The 19,132-nt window shown below is 40.9% G+C and overlaps 1 protein-coding gene across 1 annotated transcript; it reads right to left on the bottom strand.

Annotated features, from left to right (window-relative positions):
* Window positions 1-1,287: 1,287 nt before the first annotated feature.
* Window positions 1,288-2,880, bottom strand: LOC149207025 (KH domain-containing protein At4g18375-like). Its single transcript, XM_089397895.1, has one exon. The coding sequence runs from the start codon at window positions 2,878-2,880 to the stop codon at window positions 1,288-1,290; it is 1,593 nt and encodes a 530-aa protein (XP_089254021.1).
* Window positions 2,881-19,132: the final 16,252 nt, after the last annotated feature.

The raw sequence follows: 19,132 nt of genomic DNA, 5'->3' as shown, positions 1-19,132 counted from the left end.
AATTGTATCAACCATTATGTTCTTGACATCATGCCCATCCCATTTGAGTGGTAGAGTGTAACTTCTTGTCTGTAGTTCTAAGCTTTGTATCTCCACAAAAGACATTATGGCACTTTTCTATTTCTTTGACTTGCTGAGATATTTGTGAACTTGCCTATTTTCCTAGAGTCAGATAATGATATCTTTATTCTTTATGCTTCCTTTGAGTTTTTATGTCCTTAGTTCTAACTTTTATGTGATTCTAGTAAACAATATCTCAAGTTTTTCACCTCAAATGCTTTTGCTATTACCATTGTTTCTTAAATGGATGGAGAATTCTTAGTATAAATGGTTTTTCTTTTTCTTTTTAATTTATATCTTTATTAATATCTTATTTGATTCATATTCCTTACGCATATACGTGGTACATGTGATGGTTTCCAATGAAACCTTTAGTGAATTTTCATTCTTGTTAGAATCTAATATGTCCTCTCCAGTCAACGTCTACTTCCCTCAAATCTATGACTTGGAAATTAATTCTTACCATATCAATGAGAGTTGTTTTCCTTCCATATTTCTTTTTCGTTGGAGTTGTAGATTAAGGTGTCTAATTCACTTTAAAATTCATATTTATATGATTATGGATTTTCACAATATCTATATTTTCCTGCATTGTTGGCATTCCACGTGTCTCCACAATATCTATATTTTCATGCATGGTTGGCATTCCAAAATGTATATATTTTGAATTTTTAGTATCCATGGTTTGGGAACTTTTGTCTTTGTATAAACTATGTCAAACTTTTGGAATGATGATTTTTCTAATTTGACATCTACAGTGTTTCCCTTACACCTGGGATTTTCCAGGGATGTAATATTATGCATTTTAATTTGTTTGCATTTGTCTTTAGTCACCTCACATATATTGGATTAGTTAATCTTTCCCTAATCTAATGCTTCTCATTCATGCGTAGCACATGCTTCCCATTCATGCATGAAAATATCCATATTATCTTTTTTGGGTCAAAGTCGATTGAGTTCTGGATAAAAGTTTTTCTGAATTTTAATTTAATTTAATAAATTTTACATTATACCAACTTAACTGATATTAAAATTTGATAATCATATATATAAGAATTTTAATAAACATTTCACCATCTATCATTTCACTATCTATCAGCTGATCTACCCGCATTTATTCCCCAGGGGAATCCTGTATCATAATGGCTTGTGCCATAGATTGATGAAAGAGATTTGATAATCATATATATAAGAATTTTAATAAACATTTCACCATCTATCATTTCACTATCTTTCAGCTGATCTACCCGCATTTATTCCCCAGGGGAATCCTGTATCATAATGGCTTGTGCCATAGATTGATGAAAGAGAAATCGCACTAGGCACAGATAGGCTAGATAAGGGAACCACACGGTCAGTGTTGGTAGCACCATCCATATCTTTGAAAATATTTTCCCTCAGCCTTTTTGTAATTTGGATGAGTGCATCTCTAGCAACAATCGGCTCTCCAGTAACCTGAACCAGCTCCTCATTTTGGGAGGCACATTTTGGTCGCTCCTCTTTGCGAAATATGCGAATATTTGCTCCAGTTTGCTTCCGCATATCGCTGATGATGTTGCCACCTTTACCAAGAAGGCAACCAATGTGCTTTGACGGAACAAGAAGCCTTGTACAAATGCCACCTCCATCATTGTCATTGACACTACTAGTCTTTCCTTGCAATTGTAGGACTGCCTCAATCGTAGGTGAAACACCATCATTAGCCAACTCTGTTGAAGAAACTATAATTACACGTTCATCAGAATCTGATTGTGCGTCTTCAACCTTAATACTTGCTCCTGTATCTTTCCTTATGCTTTTGATGATATTGCCGCCCTTACCAATCACACCTCCAATTTTATCATTTGGGCATACTATTCGAATATAAAACTCCTCCCCACTTTTCTCAACAGCAGAATTCCCAGATTTTGGAGCAATGGGAAGAGCAGGGTTATAACTAAGAGGCCACGAACTTCGAGCTTCACTTCCATATCCTCTAAGTCCCTGTAAATGGGAGGCATAAGTACGAAGAATTGGAGCACCTGAACTGTTATGAGCAAACAGTGAATGCCCCGGAGGAAGATAGTTTACCGGAGGAAATTCAGGCACACCAGACGGAACGAGTGAACTTCGGTTCGTTGCAGGTAAAATATGACTCCAAGGAATTTGCTCCTTAGGTGGGTATTTATACAGAAAAGCTGAAACTGCAAACAATGCTTTCTTTACAGCGGTTGCATTTCCAGATATTAGAACGAGTTCACCAAAACTAAAAGCACAGCCTGACAACTGATCTTTTGGCCGTATCTGAATTTGTGCACCCGATTCGTCTCTCATTTTTTGAATGTTATCTCCACCTTTTCCAATCAAACTTCCAATCTGGCTGTTAGCAACTAGCAATCGAGCATTCTGTTGTCTGATTTTGTCGGTGCCATTATCTGTGCCAGAAGATTGTTGGGCAATAACAGAATGCACTCTAAGAAGAGCATCCTGAGCAGGACACACAGGTTCAACTTCATTCTCATTGCAATTCTCGCCGTCCTTCTCCTTGTCGTTGCCTGACGGTGAGCTGAATATTACTATGACGCGCTCATCAAAACCTTGAACAGTATCTGCAACTTTGATCTTCGAACGCGTCTGTCGGCTCAGAGATTTAATTTCTTTACCGCCCTTTCCGATAACTCTTCCGACAACATTATCAGGACACAATATGCGATACACAGTTATGTCGGCACCAGGCAAACCTTGCTCTCTACCACTGCCAGATCTCCGCCTCTTATTTCTATCACTGTTCTGTGGAAGCTCATTTTCCGTGCGTGTTCGCTTTCCAGTGGCAGAGTCCATGGCAGCCCAGGGGAAAAAAGCTCACGACTGTCCGTCGACTTTAACCCAATCCACCTTCTTGACTCCTTTGTCGTTCGAGTGGAGACTCTTCTTGTGTCTCCTCTTAATATCAAATGGAACAATTTATAGAGGCTCAATTTGCCCATATTATATGGCATGCCATAGGGTTTACTAAAGAGAGCAACCTTTTCACTCGGTCCACTCGTGTTATTTCCGACGTTTGTCGGTCAGGGTTTAGGGTTTCATCAAGGCAAGGGTGGGTTGCCGGGTTACGTGTTTCGAACTATATATTTGGAAAAAGGTGGCTTTGTCCTCCAAGAAAAACCCTATAATAAGGCCTCGGATTATATTTTCATATGTTTATATTAATAATTTTTTTTGTTCTATAAGTTGAAATGGTTAATATTGTTATTGTAAGTTATTGTTATGGTAAGTTAACAATTTAGTTCTAGGGAGGGGTACGGGAAGGAGGAGGGGAGTGGTAGTAATTTTGGGAAATTAAATTTCTTAATGACTGAGCTTCCCATAATCATGATAAAGTATTCCGTAGTGGGTGGGTTGTTTTCTTTCTAACCAATAATTTAGGCATAAGCCCCTTTAGTTACAAAATAAAAATAAAAAATTAAATAGATTAAGTATTTATTTATATTTATATATATTTTATGTTCATCTTGTATAAATATTACTATTAAATATTGATAATTTAGTATTATAAAAATTAAAAATTTTAAAATATTTTATAATAACTGACTTGCTAAATCGTCTTTCTACCCTCTTCACACGAGTTGGCCCTTTATCTCCTTCGCTTGGTTTGCCTGTGATGGGCTTTTGCCTTGCAGTTTTATTTCTTTGGTAGGTTGAACCCACTACATAGTAGTGGTGGGTATCCAAACCCATATTTGCAATCACCATTAATGATCCTTTGCTTGATGCCAACTCCAAATTGCTCCTACACGCTATTCTATCTTTAATATTCATATCTTTTCAATTTATTTGGCATACAATTGGGAAGAAAGAAAGAATGAAAGAAATTATTTTAACGTCTACGAGGCTAAAGATAGCCTATGGGGCAGATTGCTTCTTCATTTGCTTGATGTATTCAGCCTTTTTTCTATGAAGCTTCACAATAAATTCTCCCAGCTTCTCGACAAACCCCTCGCTAAATAGATTATCCCAAGAGCTAGCTGCTAGCATATCTGTATAACTTTCCCTGTTGTCTTTGAAGTCCTCACATTCTAAAATGAAATGTTTTTCTGTTTCCACTTTTCCGAAAGAACAAAAGATGCATACCCTTTCCCCCCACACTTCCTTTGGCCTTTTCCAGCGCCCTGTTTCACAATGGAGTTGATGAGAATTAGTCCTTAACTGAGCAATAAGAATTTTGGCTCTCCAAGAGATATTGGCCTCTATGAATGCTTTTGGTTGATGATTATGAGTGGGATTAAACACTTCAATATAGTAATTTTTCTTTCTTCCTAGCTCCTTATCCCAAGTACGTTTGTGGAACTTTTCCATAGCAAAAGCTTTTATCTCTTTGCTCTTTATGGGACACGCGTTCAAGCAAATACCCCATTTACTAAACCATTTGTTATTTTGCTGCATCCAAGTTTTTTTACTCTTGCACAATCTATCATTAAAGACAACCTTAGGCCATCTACCCTCTTCCATTTGCTCAATTTTTTTTAAATACCTTATGACTCGCACCATAGCAATTGCTTCAATAAGAGCAGTCCATGTTTCACTTAACAAGATATCATAAGGAACTGCACTTTTAATCTTAAATTTGTTTGTAATCAAACGCTCTTGAATTTTCTTAATTTGTCTCCACTGCATGTCGGAGGTACTGCTAGCCCACAGTTCACAACCATAGAGAATCACCGAAATCACATTATAAATTTGTTCATTGTAGGGGTGTGTTCCCAATGCCTCTTGATTCATGTGTGGAAGTGGCAACCCATTTTTTCCAGTGTTTTTTTAATCATTTTGGGAATATAAAATTATGTTATTTAATATGGACATTGAAATATTTTACTTATAATTGACAGTAAAATATTTTTTATTATTAATATATTTTAATTTAAATAGCATATGTAAACAAAACATAAGATAAATTACACATCATGTATTATCAATAATATTATTTTCTTATTTTCTATCAACTAGTAATGAAGAAATTGCATATCTTCCTCTTACTTTCATTTACATTATTTCTATTTATAAAGTTGTTGTAAAAATAAAGTAGAAATTGAAGTATTATATTTATGGCCCGTATTGACTTATTATTATTATTATTATTTTTTATTTGTTAATGTAAGAATTATTTTATTTTTTGTTAATGTACGTATTATTTTATTATTTTTAAATGTAATGTTATGCAACAAAACATCTTCTTATATGAGACTATAGAGCACTTCTTGGAGTAACAATTATTATTAAATATTAATAATTAAATGTTACCAAAAATTAATATGATATATTTTATTATTATTATTATTTAATTAGTCTTTGGATGATATTTTCATATTTCTAATTTAATATTTATTTTTATATTTCGTAAATTATTAATTATTATTATTTTTATATTAATAATTTAATAAATACGTTTTATAATTATCTAAAAAAAATATGATTAAATTTATTTGTGAATAACACAATGATATGTTTTGTAAAGTGTCTACTTTTTCATAATAGAAATACCTTCACATTCTAAAACATATACCTCAAGTATATGTAAATAAGGAAACGCCCAAATGTCTAAACATCCTCTCTACCTTTTCATAATAGAATTACCTTCACAGTCTAAAACATATACCTCAAGTATCTATAAATAAGGAAATGCTTTGGGCGTTCTTTTAATGGATCTTCAAGGGAAATTCCCTTAAACGATAAGGGCAATGAATTCTACATTTTCATATAGCGACAATATAGTAGTACTGACAATGAAACAAACTATTACTGTTAGTTAATGACAATCAAACTTGTTTTATGTTTGGCTTTATAAAAAAGGAATTTTCCACTTAGGGTGATTCCTTAGTGATGCTATAATAAATGAATTTTTTTTTTTTTTTGGTATAACTCTGTATTATAAATTTTATTTCACTAGAGCATTTTTCTCGTAGTCAAAGTGCATTGACTCTGTATTTTTTTATTTTTTTGGTATAAAGACTAATTTTATTAAGATTAGAAAAGTATAGTACAATCAAGCTTGCATGCAAGCGAAGCAGAAAAGCAAGGGAGCTGAAGGTGAAAGGCTATCCACCTCGCTCCATAGAGACAAACAAGGAAAGGGCCATAGAAAACACGGGAATACAAAAAGCTAGAACTAAGCAGATAGATCTACCCTGAGAGGGCAGTTACTGCCACACGACATTTTTTGCCTTTTGTCTTGCTTACTTTGACCCATCCAGAGGAGTTTGGCTGAGCCGTAACAAGTTGTAGACTATTCTGCCCCGGCGGCGGAATATCCTTATCAGAGTCTGAGGACGAAGATAAATGAGAACGTTTCTGAGAGATCTGAGAGGTGGAGGGGTTTGCCGGATCGACCAAGGGAGCGTCCAGCGGAATCTCAACATTCTGCCCATCTGCTATAATTTCCTCCTCATCCGAACTAGAGGAATCTGTATTGTCCATAAGAGGAGGAGGCACACACTTTTGGTTTTGGGTTTGCGATTCAGATTCTTCTTTTTGTCTAGGAACTGGGTACAGGAACTCTGGAGGTGCCCCGTTTGATGACAATGGCGGCAGCCGAAGGCTGTATTCTCGTAATCCAAGGTTTGAGTCCAGTGGAAATATCCAAACTTGAGATTAATCTGATCCGACAGTCCTTTGCTAATATATATTTCTGCACAAATTCTACCGTAGGTGTAGAGTCCATTTTCCTTCCGTAAAGAATCTACAACCAGGTAGCGTCCTAAGGTGTCTGAAATGGCTAAGAAGACAGAGATATGCCACAGATGCACCGGAAGATTCGGGAGCCTGACCCAAATGGGAATCTTGGTGATGACAGCTGTAGAAGGGTTGAAGTCTGGAAACCAGGGGGTGAGAAAAAGCCCAGCCGAGCCCTAGAACCAAGGGCCTCCCGTTAAGGCCTTCTGGTAATCTTCATTTAAGTCAAAAGCCACAATGAAGAATCCTTTTGAACATAAGTAGATCTCGGTTTTTTTAGTCCAATTGGTATGGATCCATTGGTATAGATCTGATGTGCGAGGCCAGAGTCCATTAAATCTGCATATGAGTGTGGATTCTGCAAAAGTTGATAGCGATCGTCAATTCCAGGATGAGAGAGATTGATGGAAGGAATTTCCTCTGATTTGTCTACCAAAAATGGCTTTGGAGCCCCAGATGGTTGGGCTGCTTTCGCAGAGGGCTGCGGTTGGGCAGCGTCTTTGCGGACTGCATCTTTATAAGAGAAGGAAGGGGCAGAGGAGGTCTACCTAAAGGAACCACCTCTTAAACGAAAGGTAGCCACAATAGAAGCGTCCTAATGAATGTTGTAAGAGGAGAGAGGAAGGGGATTCATAAGTTGCTTACCCTTATATAGCAGTCTGAGGTAAGAGGAGGGGATCCCCAGCCAATGTTTGAGTTTTTACAAAAGATCCTGCACGAGATCTGTTGCACATACCCATTGCATTGCCGTTTTGCTCGAGAGATTGACTTGGATCTGAAATGCATGTGTTTCTTCAGGTAGATCTGGCTGGTTCAAGAGAGGAAGCTGCTTTAGATTTGTGCCCGTCTGAGGTTGCCGCCTGATGGTTGCATGCCCACAGATCTGGGTTTTTTTAAGGGTTCTTGTTCTTCTGGGCTTCTGATCTGTTGGTTCAACGACAGATCTGAGCCTCTGACTGCCATCCATGGTCAGGACGCCCGATCCAGATCTGTGCATTGACCCTGCAAACGCATCTTGGACTAGATTGTGTGTGTAGGAAGGATATGGAAAAAACGATATTGACCTTACCGTAGTATCGATGCCTTGAAGCCTGCAAGCTCTGGCCACATTTGTGATCAGGTTTCCCTCCTGCCACATACCCACCGCATAGATCTGGAAACTCAGATCTGGGTTGAACTCTTGATTGATCTTCTTATCGGCTGCCGTCCGGTACATGCATATGACAGGGTCAGTTTGTCGAGGGTCGGTAGGGTAGGCCGAACCTGCTAAGCCACTGCCAAACGATTTAGCAAACCCCGTTTCTAGATCGCCAAGGTCTACTACAATTGATCCACTTGATTCATTTAAGGGGAGCTCATTTCGAGTATGGCACGAATATGCAAGTCCAAAGGGATCCGTTTCCCTCAGCAGGCACCGGCTTTGTTCGTTACGACTTCCAGATATCAAAAGGCTGTATTCCTTGGGGAGCCGCTTGGCCGCAGAGGCAAGGACCGCGTCTACACATCGATTCCTGGAGGTTTCTACGATTCTCTCGTCCGTGGTTATGAGCTAGAATCCAACTTTTGTCAAGCATATTTGCTGGGGAAGGATCCAAACCGTTCTCAGCCTGGTAAGATCTGCCTTGGGGGCGCACCTCCCAAGTCCCTCCAGGGTTCCATCTTTGAGGGTAACCTGCAAGAAAGCCTTTGAGAGTATTGCAGAGCTCATTTTTCCCAATTTCTTTTCGTTAACTTTGCATTGACTTTGTATTATTTGGGTGTGTTTTTGCAATTTTAACAAAAGTTTCAAGAAAATGGTGAATATTTCTATTTTTTAGTAAATTCAAAAATAATTTCTTAATATTCTGGAAATCTTATTTCTAATTTTCGATTGGCTAAGCAAGCTCCAATCAGACATAATTCCCCTAGTGGAGGGTGTTTTATTTTTGGTATTTTTTAGTGACTGATTATTCATTTAAAAATTAAAAAATGAACTAATTTTGTAAGTGGCCATTCCATAGGTGAGTGCTTTTGACACTGAGACTGTCATGTTACTTCTTTTCCCATAACTAACGCATTTGCAGGTCATCTACTTTGCCCAGAACTGACACATTGTAGGTCCTTTTCTTTGCCCAAAACTGATGCGGTTGTAGGTCTTTTATGTAGGCTGGGGGGGGGGGTGAAGGGATGGTGAACAAATCTCCAATTAATATTTTGTGTAGAGAAAAATTTTGGTTGTAGGTCCTTTAGGTAGGCGAGGGGGGAGGCTAAACAAATCTACAATTATATTTTGTGCTGAGGAAACTTTTGTGCAAAGCTAGTAGGCCTATAGGCATGCAGATATATCATAACTAGACCTTGAAATTTGAAAAATAAAATATTTCCGTTATCATCCATAACCTAGTTCTATCAGTAATTCAGAACGTAAACTAGCCGCTTCAAAAATCTCCAACTCTATTGTTCTTTAAAGATATTATAAATATGCCCAAGAAAATGAGAGCATAAAACATAGGTCAAAGTCCATTAGAGTGTAGAACCAATATTGAACAACAAAGGTGAAGGAACTAGTTAAAACTAAAGCAATTAAATATTTCATGATAATGACCTGTACGTAAATCTTGCAGAAGCAGGACATGAATTTCCTCTAGTTTACAATTTGATTCATAGAGTAACCATGTGCAGCTTTGGTGTGCAATTTTTGTGGATTGATGTTTGTTATGACAAATTGTATGATAGTTTTTAAGTGGAAAAGTATCTAGTTTCAATTCATTGGTATCAAGTGTAGTAAATGGTGTAGAAGAAGTGTGGTGCAGAGAACTGGTGTGTAGAGAAAGGAACACACTTTTTCCCACTATGTTTCACACACATCCCAGTTCCGCACCTCGAGAGGCAGAGAAGCGAAAATGCTGCGATATGCGACTTTCAAGAAGATTCCTTTTCCATACCTATTTCCTTGAACAATTATATTTCTCAAAACCTACAATAATCATATTTTAATGGCGTCATAAGCTAAATGAATTTTCAATATGTAGCTGATCCAGGTGGATATTGGTGGCCACTTGCCAAGTCCACCTGGACCCCCACCATTGTCTTTCTCAGCATTTTCAGTTTCCTTAATTGTAGCACAACTTACTATTTTTAGCAGTTTTTCGGGTCCTGAACTTCCGGAGCTGTTTTGAGGCCCTAAACGACGTTTTTTGGGAAATCTACCGCCAGCGATTTTTCTGATAAAAATTGTCTTTTTCGTCGTAGTCCTCGGAGAGATCTTTCCAACGGGCTATCATGCACGTCAAACGGAGATAGTATGACCAATTCGCGACCCCGGGAAGTTGATGTACCAACTTACCCAAAAACGGGGCCCACAATTTGGCGTTTCATCTTCTAGGGTTAGGTTTTGGAATGTGAAGGGTTTTCTATTGTTTCTCAACAATAAATAGGCCTCCGAGCCTCATTGTAAGACAGTTCAGAGGCATGTAGCCATCACATCTCTTCTCAGAGATAAGCTACCATCGCCCTAGCTAGTTTATTTCCATTTCTGTTGTAAGCATATTTGAGTATTTTCCATTAATGAAATGAAGTATTATTTCCGCTGCATCTTTGTGTATATGGTTATCTCTGTAATTTGTTGCGTTCCTATTTAAATCCGGATCAGTGGTATCAGAGCGGTCTGCTTTTTCTCTGTTTTTCTTTGCATGTCCCCAACAAGGTCGGGATATAAGGAGTTAGGGCTTGAACTGGTTGAACCTTTGCAAGACCAGCCTCGCAAATCCCGACGGCCTCCCATGGCGGACGAGAAGAAAGACGAGGGGGCAGGAGATCCCATCAAAATCTTGCTCGAAGAAGCCCTCGAGCGACAACGGAACGCGATGATGGACAGTTTTGCCCAGATCCTTCAGCGGCTACCGAGAAGCAACGCATCGGCTTCCAGCAGCTACTCTGGAAACGCCACACCCTTTAAGGTACAAGTTAATTTTGAAATCCCCATATTCGAAGGTCAGATAGACGCAGATGCCGTAGATAAATGGTTAAATCTGCTAGAGGGTCATTTTTCTGTTCATGAATTTTCGAGTCGGGAAAAGATTGTTTTTGCTCTCCTCAAAGCAGCCCCCCACGTCAAGGACTGGTGGGAAACCTACTGCGAGCAGAAGGATGAAAGTACTGGCTCACTATTTTCAGCCGCACCCACCTGGGATTCGTTCCGGGATGCTATCAAGGAGCAGTACTACCCTGTCGGGAGCTATGAGGATGAATACATAAAGTGGACCACGCTGCGGCAGGGAAGGGACCAAGATGTGCCGGAGTTCACCAATCTTTTCCATACCCTTCGCACAAAGTTGGGTATCAAGGATTCGGAGCAACATTTGATACTCAAATACCGTGGCTGCCTGCACAAGTACATCCAGGAAGAAATACAATTCCTAAACATCCCCTCGCTCGGCGCAGCATACCGGTATGCCGTCAAGGTCGAGCAGAAGTTTAAACAAAAGAATCGAGACTTTGGATCTGCGAATCCAAAGCAGGGGAAAGGTGCCCCTAAACCACAGAACAAAGGACAAATCCAAGGCGGGACAGCCCAAGACAACCAGCCGAAGCTACAAGCAAAGAACAGCGCCGCGAAGCCGAGAAAGGACACTGGAAAATGGTGCGAGTTCCATAAGAGCTCCACTCACAACACAAGTGAGTGTCGGGCCAAGCAGTCACTGGTGGCTGAGCTAAAGGTTTCAGAATCAGATGCATGTTCCGACACGGAGTCAGAACCCGATAAGGGGTATGAAAAAGGGAAGCAGATCATTGATGCGGACCCCAGCGCCACTGTTGCTACCGCAAAGATCCAGAAAAATGAACCCGAAGATCCAGAGGAGGAGGAGCGTCTCTTCCACTCCCAGATGTGGGTAAAGGGCTCCCCGATACAGTTCATTGTTGATAGCGGGAGTCAAAAGAACCTCATTTCGGCAGAGGTCGTGAAGCGGTTGGGCTTACCGACCACATCACATCCACAACCATACACCATTGGGTGGCTTCACCAAGGACGAGATCTTCGCGTGAGCCAGCAGTGTCGCCTTCCATACAACATCAAGCCCTTCACGAATGAGGTATTGTGTGACATTGCTCCCCTTGAAGTTTGTGATGTATTACTAGGACAACCATACTTGTGGAAGCGACATGCTGTGTATGAATCGAGACCCCGTGCAGTTATTATTACATTGGGAAATAAGTTGTTCAGGATACCAGAGGTAGCACCACCTGCCGCCCTCTCTTTGATTACTGCAAAACAATGCAGTAAGATCATTTCCAAAACCAGGAAATTTGTTTTCCTGATGATACGCCCTCAAGGAAAGAAGAAGACAGTGGCCGCGGCCTCCAAACAGGGCCCCTCTGCACGACAACTACAGATGGACAAGATTGTGGAGGAGTACGAGGACATCTTCACCTCCCCGGCAGGGGTTCCTCTGCACTGTCAAGTCAGGCACTCCATCGATCTGACCCCAGGTGCACCGCTACCCAATGGACCAATTTATCGGCGCTCCGTTCTGGAGAACGATGAAATCAAGAGGCAGATTCAGGAGCTCCTGCAGAAAGGTCACATCCGTCCGAGTTCATCGCCCTGTGGGAGCCCGATCGTGTTGGTACAGAAGAAGGATGGGACGTGGAGACTCTGTATTGACTATCGGGCGCTGAACAAGATCACTGTCCGTAATAGGTACCCGATCCCACGGATTGATGACCTCCTAGACCAACTAAAGGGGGCGAAATATTTCAGCAAGATCGATCTGAAGTCAGGATATCACCAGGTACCAATCGAACCCTCAGATGTGTGGAAGACTGCCTTCAAATCCAAGGAGGGCCTCTTCGAATGGTTGGTCATGCCTTTCGGATTAACGAATGCTCCTGCAACCTTTATGAGGCTAATGGATGACATCTTGCGGCCATTCACCAACTCCTTTGTAGTAGTATACTTGGATGACATTCTGATCTTCAGCCAGAGTTGGGAAGAGCACCTCCACCACATCCGACAGGTTCTCCAAACACTGCGGCAACACAAGCTATGTGCCAATTTGGAGAAATGCACTTTTGGCATGACTGAGGTTCAGTATCTGGGATACATCATTGATGAACAGGGGGTGCATGTCGATCCAGCCAAGGTCCAAGTCATTCGGGATTGGCCCTCTCCAACCACTCTAACAGAGCTACGCAGCTTTCTAGGTCTTGCCAACTTCTACCGCAGGTTTGTGTTGGGGTTTTCTCATATTTCTTGGCCCTTGAGTCAAGTCACCAAGGGCGGGGCGAAAGCAAAATTCTTTTGGTCTGAATCTCAACAGAAGGCATTCAGGGAGTTGAAGGATCGCCTCTGCACGGCACCAGTGCTCGCGTTACCAGATTTACAACAACCATTTGAGGTCGAGACAGATGCCTCTGACTATGCTATTGGGGCAGTCCTTACTCAACATGGACATCCAATGGCATATCACAGTGAAACACTTTCAGACACAGTCCGGAAGTACCCCACTTATGATAAAGAGATGTATTCCATTGTACAGGCCTGCCGACAATGGAAGCATTACATTTTGGGGAAGGAAACGGTCATCCACACAGACCACCGACCTCTGCAGTTCATACAGACCCAAGGGAAATTGCAAAATGATCGCCATCAGAAGTGGTCTACATACCTGCAACAGTTTCACTTGAATATCAAGTACAAAAAGGGCAGCACCAATAATGTTGCAGATTGCCTCAGTCGACCACCGATCATGGCGCTAACCACCGTGCTCAACTCCTGCGGGCACGAGACTTCTGATTGGCCACTTCTCTATAAAAGCGACCCAGAATTCGGCCACACATACCAGACACTCTTGGAGGGTCGACAGGTTGCAGATTTTCACCTCCAGGATGCCCTATTATGCCACCTCGGTCACCTTTGTGTTCCTTCAAGCGAGCGTGCCAAGATGATTTGGGAAGCACACTACAATCGGGCTGCTGGGCATTTCGGGGTCGAGAAAACAGTGGTAGTACTGCAAAATTATTTCTATTGGCCGAATCTTCGACAGGATGTTGGGAAGTACATCCGATCATGTACTGCCTGTGCCATTGCCAAACCGACCATTAAGAAGCAAGGCCTCTACACCCCGTTGCCTACCCCTAGTCGACCTTGGGAATCCATCTCCATGGATTACATGTCAGGCCTTCCTTCCACTAAGCATGGAAATGACTGTGTTTTTGTGGTCGTCGACAGGTTCTCAAAGATGGCCATTATGATGGCCTGCAAGAAGAATATCACAGCAGAAGCCACTGCTAAACTCTTCTTTGAACGAGTGTGGGTGCACTTTGGGATCCCACAGTCTATCATCTCAGATCGGGACAGTCGGTTTCTCAGCACATTTTGGTCCAGTCTCTGGTCAATGATGGACACCAAACTCACGAAATCCACAGCCTTCCATCCTCAAACTGATGGCCAGACAGAGGTTGTCAATAGGATGATTGTGCACATTCTGCGCATGTATAACTCAAAGCATCCACGCACATGGGACGAGAGCCTCCCCTATGTTCAACATAGCTACAACTGAGCTCTTCACAGCTCCACTGGCCATAGCCCTTTTCAGGTGGGTTTGGGATTCCAGCCACTATGCCCCATTGATGTGGCCATGCCACTTGCAGCTACTCACATGAATTCAGCTCATGTCCAGTCCGAAACAGATAAGGCCACCAGCTTCATTGAGCGCATCCAACATATTCGCCAGCAGGTCCATGAAATTCTTGAGAAATCAAATGCCAAGTACAAGCAGCGACATGATCAACATCGGGTGCCACACAAGTTTCAGGTGGGCGACAAAGTCTGGTTGCATTTGCAAAAGGAACGCCTTACTGGAGCCTATCGAAAATTGAGACCACTCCGATATGGTCCTTACACCATTACTAAGGCTATGGGAGACAATGCATTTGAGCTCAGCATTCCCCCATTCCTTGGCCTGCACCCAGTGTTCAATGTGGACCGCCTTCGGCCATACTTTCCACCATTGCTAGACACATCCGACATTGCAGAACAGCTCAAACCCACAGAATTAAATCCAGATTGCATGGAACAAGCTGCAACTGATTGGATCATGGACACACAGATCAAGAACACTCGCCAACAGAATATCCAACTGTATCGAGTTGTCAAAGCAGGCCAACTCCTTCAGCAGGGCAAGTGGCTCACCAGGGAACAAGTTCAGCAGAAGTTTCCTCATCTCATGGAGGATCTCAACGCAATGGGGACCATTGCTTCCTAAGGGGGGAGGAATGATCCAGGTGGATATTGGTGGCCACCTGCCAAGTCCACCTGGACCCCCACCATTGTCTTTCTCAGCATTTTCAGTTTCCTTAATTGTAGCACAACTTACTATTTTTAGCAGTTTTTCGGGTCCTGAACTTCCGGAGCTGTTTTGAGGCCCTAAACGACGTTTTTTGGGAAATCTACCGCTAGCGATTTTTTTGATAAAAATCGTCTTTTCCGTCGTAGTCCTCGGAGAGATCTTTCCAACGGGCTATCATGCACGTCAAACGGAGATAGTATGACCAATTCGCGACCCCGGGAAGTTGATGTACCAACTTACCCAAAAACGGGGCCCACAATTTGGCGTTTCATCTTCTAGGGTTAGGTTTTGGAATGTGAAGGGTTTTCTATTGTTTCTCAACAATAAATAGGCCTTCGAGCCTCATTGTAAGACAGTTCAGAGGCATGTAGCCATCACATCTCTTCTCAGAGATAAGCTACCATCGCCCTAGCTAGTTTATTTCCATTTCTGTTGTAAGCATATTTGAGTATTTTCCATTAATGAAATGAAGTATTATTTCCGCTGCATCTTTGTGTATATGGTTATCTCTGTAATTTGTTGCGTTCCTGTTTAAATCCGGATCAGTAGCATGGAATATGTTCTAGCTTTGAAAAAAAAAGAGTCACACGACGAGTGTTCAAGAAACAACACGACTACATTTTTCCAGCAGCCTGACCACATGCCTCGTTCTGTTTAGCAATTGATGAAATGCATCAACAAATAAGAATCGCCTTGGAAAAAAAAATATTAACAATGTTTTAACAAAAAATATCAATAATGTTTTAGAACAAAGATGAAGTCGTTACTGAATATTGCATTATATTGGTCAAACTCATAAAAATAAGCCAGTTAGTAAGGAGCTAACCATGCTAAAATAAACTGACCACACTAAAATCTAAGAAAATGGATTCGTGCTTAGGCCCCCTCGTGTCTCGAATCAAGCAAATCAGACATGATTCGGTGGGACACGTGCCCTCCGGATCATGTCCGATTGTGTCCCAATTTTTGAACTGTCACACGACCATAAAAGGAGGATTTGGGCCATTCTAACATCACATTTCTCATTTTCTCTTGTTGTGGGTGTGTGAGAGTGAAGAGAAAAGGGTGTGGGAGCATTTAGGAGGCGATTCAAGCAACGTGTATGTGCATTTTGTCTCTATTTTTTTTCATTTTTATTACAGTTGTTTGCATGTGCATTTTTTTTACAAATTTGGTGCATTTTATTTTTATTTTTTTACAACATCCATGACTCAATCAAGGGAAACAAGGAAGGGGCAATGCGAGGGGAATACTATCCCCATTGGAGATGCCCCTCATGTTCCAATTTCATTAGGGTCTACAAGTGTTTCGTCTATTGGAAGTGGTGTCGCAACAAAAACTTCAAATGTTGAGGGAAGATAGTAGCCTCAAGATAACAAATATCCCTTGTGGAAATATGTCACAAGAGAGCAAGGGCTAGACAAAAAAATAAAGGGAGGAGGCAATGTTGCTTCAAAATGAAACTATTGCAACAATCATTTCATGAGTACATATTACCACGTGAAAGCTCATTTGTTGGCTTTACCAAGTTGTGGAATTGCAACATATACACATGTGTCTTTAGCTAAGAGGAAAGAAATGGAAAAAAAGGCCAATGTTGGTATGGAAAAGGTGGCTGCAACGTCTAAAAAAACAAGAATAATGACCCCCTTCCATTCTTGAGGAAAAGAAGCAACAAATTTCTATTTGAGAGTTCTGGTGGGGGACAAGCATAAAAAAGAAAGGCAATGGCACTTGGTCCAATGGACAAGATTTTTCAGAAAGAGAAATGGGAAGAGCTTGATCTCAACATTGCATTCTTTTTCTATAAAAACTTCATATACTTTAATGCTGCATACTCACCTTTATTTATTGATATGTGCCGAGATCTAACTCAAGGGGCTCCATCAGGGTATGTGCCTCCCGGGTCAGAGAAGCTTAGAACAACATTGTTGATGAAGGAAAAGAAAGAGGTGGACAAAATGCTTGAGCCTATTAAATCAACATGACCAACATCTGGAGTTAACATTGTTTCTGATTGATGGACAGATCCAACATGACACCCACTCATCAACTTCATGGTGTCTTTCCTTGAATGGTCTAGTTTTCTTGAAATCAGTGGATGCACTTGGAAAATACAAGGATATCAATATATTGGTGAGTTGTTTATTAAAGTTATTGAAGATTTAAGTGTTGATTCTTGTGTGCAAATCATTACAGATAATGCACTTGTTTGCAAGGCTGCTAGCATGATTGTGGAAGCTAAATATACACAAGTATTTTGAACACCTTGCATTGTCCATTATTTGAATTTAGCACTTAAATCTATTGCTTCTATTGTGATTTGGATTGGAAGCATTATTGAGGATGCACGACATATCCACAACTTTGTACAAAATCATAAAAATTCCCTCACTATATACAAGGAGTATACCAATCTACCATTGTTGAAGATTGCGAATACATGGTTTTCCTCTTCATTCATGTTGAAGAGGTTGAGGGAGGTCAAGACTGCTCTTGGGGCCATGGTTATTTCAGAGTTTTGGTCTTTTTGGAGAAAGACAGATCAAGCAACGTCAAAAAGAGTGAAGGACATAGTGTTAGATGATGATTGGTGGGAGAGGGAAGATCTACTTATTTAGATCATGGACCCTATCATTTCTTTGCTTCGATTTGCAGATACAGACCAACCCATCCTAGGATAGGTTTATGAGGGATGGGATTCCATGATTGAGTCAGTGAGGAACATTATTTTATAGAGTTAGTTCCCCGAGTATGAGACATCATCAGAGATCTTCTTCACCACCATACATGATATTATTCTCAGTAGATGGGATAATAATTGCACACCTTTACATTGTTTGGCTCACTCATTGAACCCAAAATACTACAACCATGAATGGCTGAATGATGGACCTTCCTGCAGATTCCCTCCTCACATGGATGGTGAAATTTAACAGGGGAGGAAAGATGCATTGAGGTGGATTTTTCAGGATAGAGCATCCCTTGATGCGGTGGAGGATTCCTTTGAAAATTTTTCCACTGGCACTGATCGATTTTAAGGATATGACGTGATTAGAGGTAGGGGGGCTAAGAAGCCTTATTCTTGGTGGGAAACTCGTTGGGAAATAAGCCCCCCTCTACAGCAGTTAGCCATGAGGCTCCTCTCTCAGGTGACTTCATCCTCTTGCTACGAGAGGAATTGGAGCACATATGGGAATTTGTATAGTTTCAAGAAGAGCAGGCTTGAGCAGTCCAGGGTAGAGACAATGGTGTATGTGCACACCAACCTTCATCTTATTTATAGGCAGAGGGATGAGTGGTTGAAGGGAAAGACAAATATGTGGGATGTCTTTCCTGATGATATGGGTTTGAACAAGAGTGTTGAGTTGGCATTTGCAAAATTCGATCTTAATGAGCTAGTGATAGAGCCTGTCACTTTTGAGGATGGTGATAATGTAGAGGGGTCATCCTCCACACTAGCAAATGCAAAGATGAAATTGGATACAGAGGAGGAGGATGAAACAGAGGAGAGCGGTGGTGACCATGATGATGAGTATAGTGATGCTGATTTTGATGATGAGAATTTATGACTCATGAGCTACCTATTGCCTTGAGGCTTTTAGTTTTTTTATATTTGTTATTTTTATTTTCCATTGACATTGCTACTACCTATGTAACACATTTTGATTTTGATGACTTAATGAGAAAACTACAGTATCTTGTCTTTTTCCTATTGGATCATTGATGAATATGTATTATGTCACAATTACATTTACATGCATAATGTTACTTTGTAATTTTGTAAAACTTACATCTAGATGAAAATCTATGTTTGAATCGCAAGGTTACTGGTACCTTGGGTAAAGCTGGTACCAAGATGACCGGCGTCTTGACCTCATTTCAGAATGAGTGTTCTCCTCGCGCCCCCCATTCATACAGCCCAAGCTCCCCATCTTGCTCGGCGAATGCATTGGGCCTCTTAGAGTTCCCATGGGGATTTGCATTTGCCAGCTACCAGCTAATAAGACACTTCTTTCATTGCTGTAATTGGAGCC

The sequence above is a fragment of the Pinus tabuliformis genome, chromosome 1_2 (genome assembly GCF_031772625.1).
Source record: "Pinus tabuliformis cultivar Carrire ecotype Pingquan chromosome 1_2, CPIR1, whole genome shotgun sequence".
Classification (NCBI taxonomy): Eukaryota; Viridiplantae; Streptophyta; class Pinopsida; order Pinales; family Pinaceae; genus Pinus; species Pinus tabuliformis.
This window is presented reverse-complemented; position numbering and strand designations above follow the sequence as displayed.

Bases quoted from the DNA above. Each gene is read 5' to 3' on its own strand.
- LOC149207025 (XM_089397895.1), bottom strand. From the start codon at position 2,880: ATGGACTCTGCCACTGGAAAGCGAACACGCACGGAAAATGAGCTTCCA.